Genomic DNA, 19314 nt, shown 5'->3' with positions numbered 1-19314 from the left:
CGTAGCAACGACAAGTTTTTAAAGTCAAGCTCGCTTGGAGTTCTTAGTAAATAAAATTCAGTTTTGATTTTGCCGTTCATGATTATAAAAAAAAATCAGGATAAAATGGTTCAATTGCATCATATGCCTCTCTAAATTTTTTCTACATTCATCCCTTGTCAAAGCCAGATTGCACTAAAATCCTGTAAATTGACTTTTGCAGCATGGTATGTGTGTCATTATTTGTTATGTTACGAAGTGTTTAAAGCCTTTATTCATATTTATAAAAGCATGAACGAGAATCTGTGCTGTTCTACGCATGTGCTATAGGGATTTATGTCATCACCAACATCATGAGCAAATCTACACCCTTGGCTGCAAGGTTTGACATATTGCAAAAATTGGGACATTCTAAAAAGCTTAACGAGGCTTAATGTACCTAAACAACAACCAGGGAAACCCAAAATTTCCGTCAAACTTTTCTTGTGATTAACCCAAAGTATTGCAAATATTACGAGTCCCAGTTTCAAAGATAAAGTCAAACACATCATGTTAAGCGTTTTCTACTCCATTGAAGTCTATTATAAGGAAGAAAAAAAAACTTAACAAGTGGGGAAAATCAAATTTCTATCATATTTGTGATTTGCACTACTAGCAAAAGAATGAGCCCTGTTTTCACATTTAAAGCATTTTCCCCTATGTTGTTGTGGGATGTCAATGACATGCACAAGCACATCATTTTGACAGCAAGGGTTAATCTGTAATAAATAAAGTTTGATTTTATGAACAGCCTTTTTAACATTTGTTTTCCCTTGGTTGTTGTAAAGTTACGTTAAGACTTTACTTATTATTATGGACTTCAATGGGGGAGAAAATGTTTAACGTGATATTGTTGATTTCATCTATAGAATTAGGGTCTGCACTTTTGACAATAGTGTAGTTAGGGTTAATTACAAGAAATTTTGACAAAAATTTGTGTTTCACTGGTTGATGTGTTTGTACATTAAGCGTTTTGCTTTTTTACAATAAACATTTTAAAATGTCCCCAAAAATTCTAATTGACCAAGATGCTGAACTGTTTTATTAATATTAAACTGAGCTTAGATTATTAGTTTTGCGATGTTGGGGAGAATTAGCATTAAACCGAGGTTTTTCAAGTCAAAACTCTTTAAAACGCATAACAGTCACTTTACACTGTGTTATTTTAGTAGAAGTGGTATATGCTGAGCTTTAATTGCGCTTTTTTGGGCTATTTCTGGTCTTCAGGTAAACACACCTGGCAACCCTGAACGATTTGGTCACGTACACAAGAAAGGCCACCTACCATCCGCTCAGGTGAGTGTCAGGAGTCCCGCCATTCTGTCCTCCAGTCCCTAAGACATAATCAAAAGCATATTCAGTCTTATTCCTACCACTTAAAGTCCATTAACTGTAATGGGAATCATTATCATTGATTATGTGGAGCGCCATAAAAGAGCAGACATTTACCCTGCCTGTAGTACATGTCGTTGACCGTATTCCCGTACACTTTCCAGGCAAAATGGATGGCTACGAGACTGACGACAAGCCAGCTAAAGAGTATTTTAAACACGGCAACTCTCATGTCGTTTGCCAGCCAGTCATCCACAAACTCGGACAGAAAGGAGACCAGACTGTCAACCATGCGAGACAAGAACTCGAAATCCCACGATTCCTCCATTCTGGGTATTTGCTATCTTACATTCTAAGGGTTAACGTTAATTTTAAAGCAGATTATCCCGTTAATTCAGAAAATAGGTGTAACTGAGCATCCATCTTTAAAGTAAACAAAGCAGAACCGCTATCTCTTCTTCACGGGATGAGAAGATTCGGGTTTTAGGTGTGATCATCGCCATCTAGAGTAGAGAGAGTAGAGCAGTTCCTTTTGGTCTTTTTTTTTTTTATTGAACAAACAGGGATGTACAGAGTTATACATAAAACAGTATACAATGGAATTAACAACAAAAATTAATCGTGTACATTAAGTATTTTTTCCAGTAGTTGAGATGTCTTAATAGCTTTGGTATTACTTTGTATAGCAGTGAGGGAATCATAAAAAAGTTTTAGATCAATGAAAAATAGTTTACAATTTGGTACAGTCAGCATACATTTTGTTTTGTGGATGTGATACTTTCCAAATAAAATAAGAATTTTTGCTATTTTGTCCATTTCCAGTAATCCAGAGTTGCAATCCGTAAAAAAAACCATTTGCTCAGTTATACTGATTAATTTATAAAACACTTCAAAAAGTAGTAAGGAAACTTGGGACCAAAACTGTTTTGTGTAACTGCAACTGAAAAATAAATGAAGAATTGTTTCCGGTTCCTTTTTACAAAAACAACACAAGGGTGAAAAACCTTCCTTAAACTTACTTATAAAATCATTGCATGGATAATATCTATGTAATATTTTAAAAATTGTTTCTTTTACTTTATTAGGAATTATGTATTTTGTAATATCTGACCAGATTTTTGGGGAAAAGAAGAATGAAGGGAATGCTTGTTTCCATTTAACCATTGCAATTGGAGGAACACTTTTATCTGCAGTTAGGATATTCCTGATATAATTGTTATTACATTTTTTATCTTTGATAGAAAGGCCCTTAATAGTAAGCTCTGGGTGAGAGCCAGATACATGGTTATATATTTTTGCGGTTTTAATAAGGTGAAGTAATTTTGGGGAAATACAATGAACAAATTTTTTGTATTCAATCAAAGTAATTTTTAAACCAAAATTATTAATAAATTCATTGTAATCATATAAATCCCCTACACGATTTAATAAGTCTTTAACAAAAATTACTCCTTTTTTAACATAATCATTCCAAAATATGGACTTGTTTTTAAATAAAATATACTGATTGTTCCAGATAATACATGAGTGGGGGGAAAAGTTATGCTTATAAATCAGTTTCCATGTATTCAAGGCTTGTTTATGAAAAGTTGACATCTTAATAGGAATTTTAGAACACTTAAAATCACAAGTTAGCAAAAAAGTGTAGGCCACCACATTTTTCAAAGATATGATTTGGGATAGAGAACCATAAGGAATTATTGTTATGAAGACAATTTTTGATCCAATTGATTTTAAAGATATTGTTAATAGTTTCGAAATCTAATGCATTTAATCCTCCTTCTGATTTATTCCTAATTATTGTTTTTCTTTTAACAGTTCCTTTTGGTCTAATGGCCCAATAATATCCAGCTGCAGGCCCGCAGAACCACACACGTTTTAGGCACACACAATCTAGGACACACAATCTAGGCAAACTATATATGGTTACGACGGACGTTAAAGTTATAACGTCTTTTTGGACATCGTCACCGATATATTTTGATATATATGATTAATAAATATTGTGCACAATAAACAATAGTGTTTACTTTACTTTATTTCACAAATATTGCGATTGAGACGGCCGAATGGGGAGCAGTGTTTCCGATCGTCATTCAGTATAATAGACTGAACAGTTTTTAATCAGTCATTATAGCTGATCAGTCATTATTATCTGACAATAATATGGCAGATACTCGTTTGCTGGCCTTGCTGAATGATCTCATTTGGACAGGTTTGATTTATATAATGGATTAATTTATGATGAAGGAAATAATAACAAGTTATATAGGCAATAATACATTATATGTAATAAAAATCTTTTTACATGTAACAAATTTATAACACTATATTAATATTTTACTCAAGTGATTTAATAGTGTTTATTAGCTTAATTTTCTAATAATCTTTTAATTAATGATTTCCCACATTTAATACTGTAGTAATTTAATACTACAGTAATAGGAAACAAATAGGAACAATTTAACTATTAATAAAAAATCATAAGTGTATATACACATATACATACACACATACATACACACATACATACATACATACATACATACATACATATATAACAGCTTTAACAGTGACAGTTTAGTAAAATATAGTAGTTTATATATAAAGTTATAATTATAATCAGTTAAGATAATCAGTTTATAAATATATTGTTTAAATGGTTAACTATAGTAGGCTAATTTATTTTAAAGTTACATATTATTGTTTGCTTTTTACTTTACAACAAAGTGATTTTAACCAAGTATGATAATATTAAGAGCTTGAATTAGTTTATTACACTTAATCCAACAATTAGACGGTCTATTATGTTTTCTTTGTGTGTATGGACACATGAATAAAGTCATAAGTGTCTTTAACCAATTATTTTTATTTACATAATTTGAGTTCAGAAACTGCAGGGATGTTAAAATGATCGTTACGATATAATAATAATAATAATAATGACTGAAATGGGAAACCATATTTGTGAAATTCAATAGGTGGTGATAATGCTAAAGAGTTAGTTACCATATAAGGTTTGCCTAGATTGTGTGTGCCTCAAATGTGTGTGGTTCTGCGGGCCTGCAGCTGGATAAGTAAAGCAGTTATTTTTAACTTTAAATTATAGACCATTTCTTTTTAATTTGTTAACATTTTGAATGGTCTTGTTGTAATTATTTACGTTTTTCTGCATTAACGTTACTAAAGTGAACACAACAAAAAATATATATATTTTTGACAAAGTATCACACTGATATGATGAAATGTTTCCCAGAGATGGGTTGCGGCTGTAAGGGCATCTGCTGCGTAAAAACTTGCTGGATAAGTTGGCGGTTCATTCCGCTGTGGCGACCCCGGATTAATAAAGGGACTAAGCCGACAAGAAAATGAATGAATGAATGACTGATATGATGAAATGAAAAGATACAGTTTTATAGTTTAACCATGTTTTGTAAACGTTTATTTGTTCATTTATTTTGAATGGCGTGGTTTTCTGATCTGCCGGCTGTCATATGCTCTTGATTATTATTTTTAATATAGACTATTTCAATGTGGGGATGTTATTGGCCCATTAACATTTCCTGCCTGTTGCAAAACTATTTCATAACTGTAACAAGAGGCGATTCCATCATAACGTAATGTTAGAATAGCTATCATAACATTATTTATTAATATGTGGATTTTTTGGATTCTTGAAAGCTCTGGAAATGAAAAATGTGGAACAGGAAATACGTTAAAGCCATTGTTATTGTCTACATCCCTCAAAATTATCTATATGGAGAATGTTTAACCCAACTCTCTGTAACAATTTTGAACTGATAACAACCAAAATGAAAAATATTTTATTAATTACTTTCCATCAGGTTGCTCCTAACCTTATATATAGACCTGCATTTTTCTTGGAGCACAAATTAAGATATTTCTTCAAATTATAGATATTTGACATCGTCCATAGACAGCAAGCAGGACCTTTAGTAGCATAATTTTCATTTTTCGGTGAACGCTAACCCTTTATTCTTCTGAGAGTCTAAACAAGGTAAATGATACAAACAAGGCAAACTATAATGGAAATAAATTATTCAATTATATATATTAAATACAGCCTCACAGGCTTAAAGTCATTCCCAACAGATAATAAAATATCATTCCAATACAGAATAAAACATATAAAAATTAAATACACAATACAATTTGGGAAATAGAGTTACAGAATCTAAAATCTCCTGTATTGCATTTATATTGTTGGATTTCAAAGTTGTTGTTTTTTTAATGAAGTACACTGAATAAAAAAGTTTCAAATATGATTCCTCGGATTTACTACAATGTTTTAAGTTAAGTGATTGTAAACTATTTATTTTGGCTAAATTTAAACAAATTAATAAATTTGAACATTACTAAATATAATTTGTTTGTTTAAATTCAACCCAAATAGTTTGCAACAATTTTGCAGACATCATTTTTTTAGTGTGGAAGTTAGTGTATTAAGAATCCAGAAGCTTTCTTTCTAAACAAGTTGCTGTAAAGTGGAAAATGTTCTAGAATACATTTATTCATTTGATTTCTTTTCAGCTTAGTCCCTTTATTAATCTGGGGTCGCCACAGCGGAATGAACTGCCAACTTATTCAGCAGGTTTTTACGCAACGTATGCCCTTCCAGCTGCAACCCATTTCTGGGAAACATCCATACACACTCATTTACACTCATACACTAAGGACAATTTAGCCAACCCAATCCACCTATACCGCATGTATGGACTGTGGTGGAAACCGGAGCATCCGGAGGAAACGCACGCGAACTTCACACAAAAACGGCAACTGACCCAGCCGAGGCTTGAACCAGCTATTTTTCTTGCTGTGAGGCGACAGCACTACCTTTTGCGCCACTCATACGCCCATATGTTCTAGAATAGATCATTATAATGTTCTTCACAGGAAATAATTGATTCCTTAAAAACATGAACTGTCCACTCAAATGTTTCTATATGGAACAAAAAAACTGGTTAATTTATGTAATCGCTGCCAAAACCTACTTATGGAAACTTATTTTTTTGGAAACAAACCGAAAGTCTTAATTTGCAACAGAGGCTTCCTATGAGATTAAACTTTGCCATCTTGACGCTTCAAATGTTAAAGATTTGAGAGGGGATTTGCTGAGCTGGCAATAAAGCTACCAAACAACTAAGCATAATCCATAATCTCAAAGTATTTTCCATAAGTCAATATCAGTGCACTGATGCTACTGAAAGAATATCCTTCTTTTAGCGTAGTGTTAAAAAGTAAACTATAGTATTTTATTGATCAGATGTAGGTCAACTGAGAGTGTGAATTCCAACCACTGCGTCATTCCCCGCTGCCATCACCTTTATTTCATTTTCTATTTTTATCTTCAAAGCGAGCTGTCTATTAAAGATCAACACAGTCATTATTGTTTCAGTGCTCAGTTAAATTGGGAAAACACCTAGTGTGTCAAAGTTTCTCTCTTTCTCTCTCTTCTTTATATTTCTTTGTTTTCATATAGCTCCATACATATTTATAAGTAAGTTTTGTTCTGTGAATGAACTTCTTATAGTGGATCACAGATGTCTCACTCACAAGCGGAACAGGATGAAATCTACACAGTGTCATCATGGTTAACGGAACCTCTGCACTGTTTTCTGCTGACAGAAGCATTTCATTGATGTTTCTTTATCTTTACAAAGGCTGTTTTTTTTTCTTGGAACACATTATAATGGCTTTTGTGTTTCTTTGGCAACTCTACTTTCAGTATTTTTTCATCACTAAGTTTTGTCCAATGCTTTTGAATTGATGATAAAGGGTTGATTAGAACACGCCTATTCCCTTCATATGCGTAACACCCTTTTTTCCTGTAAAAAGCAGTCTGGTAAACCCTATACCTCAGATGCTCTGTGCTAAATGTGTCAGACATAACCTGTTTTCGGTACTGTTGCACAAGATTAGGTTTTTCCTACAGTATATGCAAAGATGGCTGAGTCATTTCATACACAAAGAGAGCACCTTTACATTTGCAAATTATTTCATCAAAATCAATCAAATTAATCAAAACCAGACATGATGCTTTCAAGAAGCAAATGTGAGCCCTTTAAATCACCTTTCATTCATACATATCTTTGTTGTTTTAAATTTTGGTAAGGATATAATCATTTTGTTGAGTTTTTCCTCATTTTTATTAGTTAAAGTATAGGCTACATGAAATTATAAATATTGGAATTTAATGTTAAAAACATAACTGAATATATATATATATATATATATATATATATATATATATATATATATATATATATATATATATATATATATATATATATATATATATATATATATATATATATATTGTTACAGTCTGTGTACTGTACTGTGACCCACACATAAGATTCAGCAGGTCACAAGAAGATTAAATGAACTGTATGTTAATTACTAGGCTTATATTTGTGTATTTCTATTTATATGTAGCAGACCTGTAGCCAGCCTGGTTAAAGGGGTGGGGTTCTTTTTCTCAAAAAGTGGACCTTGTTACCGGTATTTGATTCATGTTATATTTAATTATAAGGTTTAAATACTGCATTTTGTTTAAGCACTATTTTTAGCTAGATTAGCTTGTAGGATGTTCATTCATTCATTCATTCATTTTCTTGTCGGCTTAGTCCCTTTATTAATCTGGGGTCACCACAGCAGAATGAACCGCCAACTTATCCAGCAAGTTTTTATGCAGTGGATGCCCTTCCAGCCGCAACCCATCTCTGGGAAACATCTACACATACACACACACACACACACACACACACACAGACACTCATACACTACGGACAATTTAGCCTACCCAATTCACCTGCACCGCATGTCTTTGGACTGTGGGGGAAACCGGAGTACCCGGAGGAAACCTACGCGAACACAGGGAGAACATGCAAACTCCACACAGAAACGCCAACTGAGCCGAGGATCGAACCAGGGACCCAGCGACCTTCTTGCTGTGAGACGAACGTGCTACCCACTGCGCCACTGCGTCGCCAGGATGGTCATCATAATCCCAATTTAATGTACCAAAATATTTCCTAATAATTTTGAATAAAGAAATATTAATAAATACCTAATTTTAAAACAAACATGTATTACATTATATATCATTAGAAAGAAAACAGCTCTGGTAAAGTTTTAAATGAAAAACTATAGCCTATTGTAATTTATTATGTACATCACAAACTTCCCAACACATTCAACTTTCCTCAATCAGAATTTGGCCGTAGATTTGGCTAGCCTTTCTTGTAAAAAAGTACATTTGATTTAAAATTAATGGATGATAACAAAACTCAAATTAGTATTCAAATTCATTTTAATATGGTATGCTTTTGGTCCTTCTCATAGGATAGGGTCCAAGAATAGGGTCCAAGATTTAAAATAAAAGTTACTTGTAAAATGTTTTTCTCTATTGAAAAACAACAGCGAAAGATGAGTTCTCTTAAGTCAGGTTGCATGTTTTCTTGCACAGCTGGATGTTGACCAAATCTGATTAACTGAAGTCATACTGATGTGATGGTCAACAGAGGATTTGGCTTAGTCTTAAAACCTTTTTCAATGGGTTATTTTCACAATTTCTGATGGTGTAGCAGTCAAAATAGGACAAATGAGCTCATGTACAGTATAGGACAAATTCTGAACCTTTGTCATTGAGGGGTGGGTCCAAACCACCCAAACCTTACTGGCTACGGGCATGAGCACATATATGTTTCTTACTTTATTGGTATTATCATTTTATATTAAAGAGAACACTGAAGTCAGTTGAGGAAATAGTTGCCATGACTACAGCTTGTTTCGAGTCAACAAAGAGGACGAATCAACTAAAGGAAAACTCTTGCTTTTCCTCTCTTTTATTCATACACATTAGTCAAATGTGGATAAAATACAGTAATTGTATCAGAGAGAGTGTGTGTGTGTGTGCGTGTGTGTAAATGCATTTGTGTGTAATTGTTTTATTTGTTAATTTTTTGTTAATGTTTGTTCTCCTGGAAAACTGGAGAATAAATAAGAAAATACATTCCATTTTAAATATAGAAATTAGTTTTAAAATACAAACTGATGTCTGATACTATACATTTAGTTTCTAATTCTGTTTCAGAGAAGAAACAATACCCCAAATTGATTTTTTTAAAGCAGCGATAGACAATAATTAAATACTTTAGAAGGAGGCTAATAATGCAGCATACTGTATATATACTTGAAGTCAGAATTATTAGCCCCCCTGTTTATTTTTTCCCCACAATTTCTGTTTAGCAGAGAGAAGATTTTTTTTCAACATATTTCTAAGCGTAATAGTTTTAATAAATAATTTCTATTAACTGATTTATTTTTTCTTTGCCATGACAGTAAATAATATTTTACTAGATACTTTTCAAGACACTTCTATACAGCTTAAAGTGACATTTAAAGGCTTTAATAGGTTAATTAGGTTAACTAAGCAGGTTAGGGTAATTAGGCAAGCTATTATTTGATGATTTTTTGTTCCATGTTTTGTCTGTTTTATCAGACATACAGTAAAGCAGGTCGCACACCAGAAGCGCCGCTCGGCGGCGCGCCACACAGTGCCACCAAGCGACATGCATTTTAGAATTCTAAACATAGGTTTCTATCAGGATACACACACCGGCGCTGTTATATATACAACAGTTCTGTCTGGTTCTCAAATCTGATTGGCTGAAAGCCGTGCGATATTCTGCAATATAAGAACTCCTACAGCCTCTTTACAGTTTGTGTATTACTCCGCACACATACAGCCAGCAAAAAGCAGACACTAAAATTCTAAAGTTTAAAAGATGCTTTTAACTGTTTTAACAGCTGTTTAACTGTCAGCTTATGATTTGAATCCAAAGGCGGAAGAAAGTAGTTCCTTATCCAAAAGGGGTTTTGAGACTCTCCATGTTTGATTTTGTTTTTATATACACAATTATGTCGTCAAACTGCGCAATATCACACTTGTAGCAGTGCGATATGACTGTAAATCGGCACTGGTGGGGGCACTAAGGCATGCCTCCCACCAGTGCCAATATACAGCCATATCGCACTGCTACTTGTGTGATATTGCTCATATATATATATATATATATATATATATATATATATATATATATATATATATATATATATATATATATATATATATATATATATATATAGAATGGCAGCCCTTCACCAAAATCTTAAGATCTAAATAATTTTTTAGAGCATTTTTATGTGTCTGGCTTTATTTTGTAACCACTGGCATCCACCAATCCAATGCACAGCTATCAAATTTAACATGTCAGATTAAAATATTTTTCTGATAATATCTTCTAATAAAAGGTCTTTAACGTCACAGTTGATATGATACTCAAGAAAAACATACTTTTCCATAACTGCATGTTTTCGTTCCACAAAGAGACTGTGGGTGCGTCGGAAACAAAGCGGGGTGAGGTTTGACGGGTGCTCATGCATGCTGGGGGTAAATGTCAACCTCTGTTTCCTCTCATTTGAGAGTTTCGCACAGAACCAGCACTATACTACAGGGCTACCGCTGTCATGTTTTGTGACATGAAAGTCCTCTCCATTCTTCTATATTTGCTGTTACTTCATAGAATTGGAAGCGCTACAGGAGAGTGTCTAGCAGGTATGTATGATTATGGTTATATAATATTTCTCTGTTGAGTTGAATGTAATATTGGTCACATGAAGCAGCTCTTGAAAGATGTCCATGTATTGTAGGTCAGAAGGTAAACTACAGCACAGGTAAATGTGAGAACTGTCCAAAGGGTCAATACAGCCCTAAAAGTGGAAACAGTGTTCACTGTTACAACTGCAGCAAATGCAAAAAAGGTAAGTGCCACAGTCTATTCTTTTAGACCGCGAGCTAGTTTTACATTTAAGAATGCTGTATAACAGCAATAGTGTACTGTGTCATAGAATTTGGTGTTTAGCTAACAGCACTGGATTTGTGTAAGAAAACACGCAATTACATAAAAGTCTATTTTCAACAATAGCCCCTTTCACACATACAGACCTTTCCGGAAAATTGCCGGCAATTTTCCGGAAAGGTTGTATGTGTGAACAGGTCCTTTTTGAAAATACCGGTAAATTCGTTCTGGCTATTTTCCGGAAAGAGAAGTTGTAACATTACCGGCAATTTGCCGGAATGCTGCGCTGTGTGAACGCAAAAGGAAGATTCCCGTAATAAGCGCGTGCACGTCTAGAACGTGCTGACGTGAGACGTCTGCTTTAGCCAATTACAACAGTCAGACGCATTTACGTCCGCGCGGTTTGTGAGAATAAAAACCTTTGAATATTTTTCCAGACACATTTAGCTGCTAGAAGTTAGTCAGATCACGTTTATATGTTCTTCTTAATGCCAACTGTGTAAATAATCATCGATGAGATGCTTATGATAAGCCGTTGTTTGTTTACCTTCAAGCTTTGCGTGTGCCTGTGAGCGCCTGCACACGCAAATATTATGAACATCTCGACATGCGAAAGTGATCCTGCGAAAGTTGTTCACAATATTGATCATCCACAGAGTTTGTAATTTAGGCAAATGTTTACAAATACAAGCGCAGCCGTTAAAGCTCATTTGTGGTGAATGATGTCAGAATTTACCGGTATTTTGGAATGGATGTGTGAATGCTCTTTTCCGGAAAATTTCCGTAACGTCCTCGCCTGTGTGAACAGCACTTTTTTGAATATACCGGTAAAGTCGTTCCGGAAATTTTCCAGATATTTACCGGTATCACTGTGTGAAAGGGGCTAATAACTTGCATTGCTGTTTTTCTCAGGCAGTAATGTAATCAATGAGTGTACACTTACCAGCGACACTCAGTGCAGATGTATGAAAGGTTTTACACCTGTCGATACACTAAAAGAAGAGGTTTGTGTCTGTAAAAAGGGTTCTGGAGTGAATAAGAAAGGTAACCGTTAAATCCTACGTAACTGAATATATACATATATATATATATATATATATATATATATATATATATATATATATATATATATATATATATATATATATATATATATATATATATATATATATATATATATATATAATTTTAGTCTTAATTGACTAAAGTGCATCTAATGAAATGTGGACTTTTTTTCTCTAGGAAATGAATGCCAAACATGTAGCCAAGGATTCTTTACAGATAAAGATGACACAGCTTGTCAAAGATGGAAGGAGTAAGTTTTAGCAATGTCAAATGATATATCTTGATAGACTCAAGTACCAATTCAAATGTGTAAACATTCTTACAAAAAACAAACCAGGTTTTATTATAGGGAACTTGTAGCATGTTTTTAGATTCAGTGATTACTATTTGTATAACCACAGTTGGCTGCCATGGGTTGTTTAGCTGGTTGATGTGCGGTTAACATGGTTCAACAACTAAGTTTTGTTTTTGTTCTGTTAGGTTTGTAGTTAAACCATGGTTGATTTTCATAAGGGGCTGTTGTCATTATAGGGAGATGATGGGAAACGAAGAGCATGCTCTATAGTGTAGCCTACTCGGTGAGAGGGAGCCAACGCATAAAAAAAATCCCATTTTAAAAAGATGAATGACTTTCAGTCTGAAACCCTAAAGCATATTAGTCATCTCAGCAGATTTATGCAATGTAAATGAGCGCCCTCTTGTGCTTGTCTGATGATTCAGCACAAAATGATCAAATTGATAAAATGTTTGAAAACCGATTTAACTTATTTAACATTTATTTATTGTGTAAACATGTTAAATTACCTTAATGGGAGTTTTAAACCTGAATACCTTCCCCTATTCTGGTGAACGCAAATGAAGATGTTCTGAAGAATGTTGAACACTAAAAATCTAAATAATAATAATAATTTAGAAATCAACTGTTGAGTTTGTCCATATTTTAAGTCATTTATATTTGTACTGTAATAACATCATCATGATATGTATACAGTTTTCAGCATAAATGAGTAAACGCTGCTTTGAAAATGAATATTTTTTGACATTTATCATTGAATATAGCCAGTAATTTTTGTTGGATTCAAACAAAACGGTTTTATTGAACAGTTGTATTCATTTAAAAAGAGATAGACAGAAAGACATATTTAGATATTTACAATTATATATAACTTATATCATATACATTAACAAATAATTTCTCAAATATATGCATGAATGTGTGTATTTATATAGATATGAAAACACATATAGGTTATGTCAAATCAATCGTTTATTTTGGATGCGATTGATCATGATTAAATGAAATTTTGCCCAGTATATATATATATATATATGTAATTTATAAAACTCTGGTTTCCTGGCCAAATCCCTCCACTGACCCTTACAGTGAGAGCATTGGCAACTGGCGCTGTTGTCCTGTGGCTGCTATCGCATCATCCAAGTGGATGCTGCACACTGGTGGTGGTGTGGAGAGACCCCTCTCATGATTGTGAAGGGCTTTGAGTGTATGGGCATATACAATAAATGCGCTATATAAGTTCACATTACTGTCTTACTTACTCTAAGTGACATCTGAAATTTTTTTCTATAATGAGTCTTTTTCTCAGCCTCTTATGTTTATGTTAAATTATTTCATGTTAAAAGTGATAAAAAAAATAACCTATTATTTGCCATAAAAGTGAAATGACTGAATCAAATGATGTTTAACAGAGCAGATAAATTTTCACAGTATGTCTCATAATATTTTTCTTCTGAAGAAAGTCTTATTTGTTTTATTTCAGCTAGAATAAAAGCAGTTTTTAATAAAAAATCAAAATTATGAGCCCCTTTAAGCTATTTTTTCGATAGTCTACAGAACAAACCATCGGTATACAATAACTTACCTAATTGCCCTGTCCTGCCTAGTTAACCTAATTAACCCAGTTAAGCCTTTAAATGCCACTTTAAGCTGTACAGAAGTGTCTTTAAAAATATCTAGTAAAATATTATTTACTGTCATCATGGCAAAGATAAAATAAATCAGTTATTAGAAATGAGTTATCAAAACTATCATGTTTAGAAATGTGTTGAAAAAATCTGCTCTTCATTAAACAGATATTGGGGAAAAATAACAGGGAGCCTAATAATTCTGAGTTCAATTATATGTGTTTATTTATATAATCTCATTTTCTCATTTTGTCTCTCATGAGTTTTGTTCTGTTGAACACTGAAGAATATATTTTGTTGAATGTTGATACCCAGACAGACAGTTAGTGGTACCATAGTGGGGAAAACATTATGGAAATCAGTTGTTACTCTCTGGTTACAACTTTCTTCAAAATATCTTCTTTTCTGATTAGTCATATAGGTTTGTAATTATCATGAGTAAATGGTTGAATTTTAATTTTGACTTAACAAACGCTTTTTCCCCTTTAATCTATAGGTGTAAAAATGGGGTTAATATCTCAGGCACCACTACTTCAGATGTTGTCTGCAATAACATAAAGACAGAGGAGATAAAAGCTCCTACAATCTTGATTCCCTTGTTCCGGACAGCCAAACCCACTTTTGCAGCCACTTTAGGAACTCAGACCACTTCAGGAACTACGACCACTTCAGAGACTAAGACCACATCAGGAACTACGACCTACTCTCCCGGAGAAAAAGCAGACAGCTTCTACATCTTCTGTAACCTACTTTTCCTTCAGTATCTCCAGATTTATTATTCAATTACAGTTTGTGTGCCTCTCACTTAACATGAATTTCATTCTAGGGCTGATTATAATTTGTGCTACTACTACTCTTCTCCTTGCTGGATTCTTGTACGGCAAGAGATTCACCCACTGCGTTCATAACCTCAAGAAAGCAAACTCTCGAAAAGGTGAAGTTCTTTTACTTTGGCAGTTTGACCTTGTTTGTGTGTGCAGCATTTATTTACTGTCTATATCTCTATTTAATTTGTTCCCTCTAGAAAGCACATGCAGAAAGCCTGTTGAAGAATCTGGGGAAAAGTGCCTGTCTTTACTTGTCTAACAGGTTAATTGGCCTTAGTGTTTCTTTTTGGGGAATATTTTGTATGCAAGAAATAGTAGTTGTTATATAACTAGTCAAGCTGCTGTTCAAAACCATTTAAAACATAAAACCAATGTTTAATTGTCATTTTCTGAAACCTGCGTACATAAGGGGATGTTTAGGATCTCATTTACACCTCCTTTTTATGACATGAATTTAAACATTCATGTAATTTATCTACATGAAAAGGTGGTTTGCACTTTGGATCGCATTGCACTTGTAGTGTAAATGCTCATTCATTTGAATTCAGGCGGCTTATTTATTTCAAGCCGTGAATTGATTTCATTACTTTGAAATCCGCTGATTAGTGAATTCAAATCTCTACCTTGGCAGAATGCGCACTGCAGTTGACCGCTGTCTGTGGGTTGACTGGTGGATGTCATTTCTATGCCACCACAGTTGTTTGCCTCAGTCGTTCTTGTAGTGACTCATTCACTCCTAAGAGATATTTGATAAACTCCTATATCTAGATGATGTACACAGGGTTCCCACGGGTCAGGGGATTTCTGCAATATCATGGAATTCTAAAAAGTCTGTTCCAGATATGGAATGTCTGGGAATTTTTAGGAATGGAAAGATAATACATTTAAATCCAAATGCTTTATTGCAAACACAATAACAAAAATTAAAGAAAAAAATTATTTGATTTTTCTGATGATTTTTCACTTATTATAATTTTTTTCCCCCAGACGTATTTATTTGGGTAATCTCAAGCCGCTACTATTTTTCGGTACAATTTTTTTGCCTCTGATCTTAATGTTTTTTCTTAGATTAGTTTTAGATTTGGATTGGGTACTGACTAATCTAATTTTATATATTTCAACACAATCTCACTGCAATTCGTTTCAATCATTTTTAATTTAGCGGCTTGAGATTATTGCACACTAAATCCAAAATTTTCGTCTGATATTTTCGCACATTAAAAAATAATTTCGACCTTACATGTGTCAATCATAAAACATTTAACGTGTCAATTTGAAACTTTCATAGATCGAAAAAAATTCAAACCAGGTTTGTTTTTTTCCACTTTTCGCATCCAAAAAAGCATTTTGAGGGGATTTTTGACAATTCAGAAGCACCGTACATTTAAAAAGATGACAGAAAAGCTAAATGTAAACTCTGTAAAACTAATATTGAGCTGTCAAATATGGGAGAGGGAGCATTTTGCGGTCACACAAACTGTAGCATACATGACTTCAAAATCTCAGGTAATTTCTAAAATTTTTTTCATAGTGGCTATTAAAATTATGCAAAAGATATTCAAGCCATAAAACTATTTTATTATTGCACTGAAAAAAGCCTCATTGGATCAACTAAAATAAATGACTTCATTTATTTAAGTTTTTCTAACTTATTTATCCCTGAAACCATAATAAATTAAGTGGATGAATTCATTTAGTTTTAAGAAGCTGAAGTGATTGAAGTTTTCACCTTTTACAGTGTGTGTTGTTATTATATTGTAAATATATACAGTAAGCGGTCTGTTTTTCCATTCTAGTTTGTTCCGTTTTAGTCAAACTCAGGGATTTTGATATTTGGCTTAAAGTGGGAACCCTGTTCACATATTTTGTTTTGCTAAAGACAACTTCTGAGAATCTTCATTGTATTTATTTGTATTTTTGTGTGTAGCCTTTTATAAAGAATCATTAAGTTTCTGTGAAATGAAAGTAACTTAGCTGCATACATACAGTAAGTAACGCAAGTGTGTTAGTAGATTGTTAGGCTAATTAAAATACTTGCCAGATTTGCTTATATTCAACGCATTGTTTAAAACAATCATTTTTCGACTGAAAGTTTGTTGATTTTTGAGACCATGCTTTGCTTTTGCTAACTACCGCGTAACTCTTCAATTCTTAAAACTCTTCTCAGATTCTGACCGATTTTGTTAAAACGATATGGCTAACATTAAGATTTGTGTTTTCATCTTATGGTTTTAGCACTTGCACTTAACAGCGTCAGATCTGGTATAGTCCCCTCCTACATTTGTTTCTTCCGAGAGTTGGCAGTGTCGCCTGCCTCTGTCTGTACTATAGAAATGCAGTGAGGTTCTTGGGAGGCGACAGCTTTCGGTTGAACCTCTTCAGAATTTCCATGCATACATACGCAAGCACTCACGTTTCAGCCGTTAAATCTGTATGGCTATACTCCTTCCTCTGAATAAACCACAACCAACTGCAGGTGCTTGCGTAGGCTTTTTTTGTGTGCGTGTGTGTATGTGCGTGTATTACAGAAAAAAGATCTTACTTTGACTGGTTGTATGACACTTCTGAGAAATTTCTCTTTAACAGCTTGTGAAGTGTTATACCAATATGCCAATTAAAATGTTTTTCAAGGAACATTGTGTTGTCTCTTTGTTTATTTCTCAGATAGTTAAAAAGGGTTTATATCTGTGATAATATGCAAAGAAGGGAGAGATTATCCAAACGTAACGTACACTTATTTTAAAATAAATGGGTATCAAATAATTAATAATGGGTCAACATGATTAATTTATCGGTCACACTTTATTTTGATGCTCTGTTTGTTGAATTTAAGTTACATTGCATTCTACATGCCAACTAATTCTCATTAGATTATAAGTAGTCTGTTAAGGTTGGTGTAAGTTGACATGTACTTGCAAAGTTTCTTATAGTCAGTTAAATGTCTGTTGAAAGAAGCAGACAGTCTACTAATACTCAAATGGACCATCAAAATAAAGTGTTACCCATTTTTCTATTATGTCAGAAGTCTTTAGAATGTGATGTAAAGATGATCTTCCATGAAGATATTTAGCAAATTCTTCAACTGTAAATGTATCAAAGCTTAATTTTTGGTAATATGCACAATAACTTTATTTGCACTTTAAAGATTATTTTCCAACACAATCTCATGCCAATTCGAAACTTCTTGATTTAGTGGCCAATTCGTATGAATTCGTACAATCTCACCCATACAATTTAGTATGATGTGCTCATCTCTCAATGACGGTTGGGATGGTTAACGCGTCCTTTTTAAAATACTACATTTTGACTGGACTCGTACGAATTAGCCACTAAACTGACAAAATGTGAAATAGTTATGATTCCTCTTGAGAGCAGGCTGGATTTTCTAAATATTTGGATTTATTTTGACTGTCAGATTTCAAATAGTTGTTTTTGCAGCCAAATGTTGTCCTATTCTGTCAGGATTAAACAAATATATATATATATATATATATATATATATATATATATATATATATATATATATATATATATATATATATATATTCCAAGACCCAGGAAAACAGAATAAAATAATTACTTTTGGTTGCTCAAAGGGCAGTCCTTTAATGCCAGCTTTTATAGAGGCATACAAACACAAGCACTGGGACATTTGATGTTCTGAAGCTCCTCACCTTGTTCTCCAGGACTGATATTTTAAGTAAAGATGCTGAATTGTACACTATACACTATGCTATTATACATTTATGGTTTAGCATTTCCCAGTATCCTAATTTCAATGGTTGATTTCCATTCATAACCCAATCATTGACCACCTTCTTAAAAATAAATCTGTTTTCTGTTCTGGTCTCAAGCCTTGGCAAATAACTGAGAGAGCACCAATAAGAGGCCTCATTTATACGATTTCATTATGTACAGTAGACTTCTTGTACAGTATTTGACAGTATTTTAAAACTACAAAAATACAAGACACTAATGTATTTTGATACAAAATATAAAGGCATTTTCATCAAAGGTATTAAATATAAATGACAAAATACTACTTTGTACGTGAAATACGTACTTAAAATACATGTATCATAAGTACTGCCCATACCTGCTTGTGGTCCAAACAAAAACCTATACATTTGGAAAATGCATTATTAACAATGAACGTCAGTTTCAATATAGGCACACATTTGTTTAAACCATGTTAAATAATTTCAAGAGCTATTCACATCCTCAGACTTGGAAGAATGTTTATCAATGACAATGCAAACAATGCA

At 33.3% G+C, this 19314-nt stretch overlaps 2 protein-coding genes and 1 long non-coding RNA gene across 12 annotated transcripts in view; 2 read left to right on the top strand and 1 right to left on the bottom strand.

Moving 5' to 3' along the window:
- tcta (T cell leukemia translocation altered) overlaps positions 1-1892 on the bottom strand; it is a 3307-nt gene extending 1415 nt beyond the window's left edge. The window contains exons 1-2 of the mRNA NM_001002585.2: positions 1468-1892; positions 1304-1352 (exon numbers count right to left, since the gene is read on the bottom strand). Coding sequence (NP_001002585.1) covers positions 1304-1352; positions 1468-1678 — 260 coding nt within the window. The 5' untranslated portion in view covers positions 1679-1892. The remainder of the gene's footprint in view (positions 1-1303; positions 1353-1467) is intronic.
- Positions 1207-6512, top strand: LOC141386342 (uncharacterized). The gene is made up of 3 exons (XR_012408169.1): positions 1207-1314; positions 1515-1885; positions 4420-6512. It is a non-coding gene; the product is annotated as an uncharacterized lncRNA (long non-coding RNA).
- A 4035-nt stretch (positions 6513-10547) lies between these two features.
- On the top strand, positions 10548-17683 carry si:ch73-361p23.3. Of its 10 annotated transcripts, XR_012408153.1 has the most exons (8): positions 10548-10990; positions 11086-11196; positions 12147-12278; positions 12477-12549; positions 14719-14963; positions 15049-15156; positions 15247-16050; positions 16221-17683. XR_012408153.1 is itself a non-coding variant. In XM_002662516.5 (7 exons), the coding sequence occupies exons 1-7, from the start codon at positions 10903-10905 to the stop codon at positions 15306-15308; spliced, it is 819 nt and encodes a 272-aa protein (XP_002662562.2). In that variant the 5' UTR covers positions 10548-10902; the 3' UTR covers positions 15309-17683. The 10 variants fall into 10 exon arrangements, 5 of the variants coding, with proteins under 5 accessions (XP_002662562.2, XP_073810544.1, XP_073810547.1 ...); XM_002662516.5 differs by having other exon boundaries at positions 15247-17683; XR_012408154.1 differs by lacking the exon at positions 12147-12278 and having other exon boundaries at positions 10762-10990.
- Positions 17684-19314: the final 1631 nt, after the last annotated feature.

The sequence above is a fragment of the Danio rerio genome, chromosome 6, assembly GCF_049306965.1.
Source record: "Danio rerio strain Tuebingen ecotype United States chromosome 6, GRCz12tu, whole genome shotgun sequence".
Lineage (NCBI taxonomy): Eukaryota > Metazoa > Chordata > Actinopteri > Cypriniformes > Danionidae > Danio > Danio rerio.
Note: the sequence above shows the minus strand (reverse complement) of the source record. Positions and strands in the feature narration are given on the sequence as shown.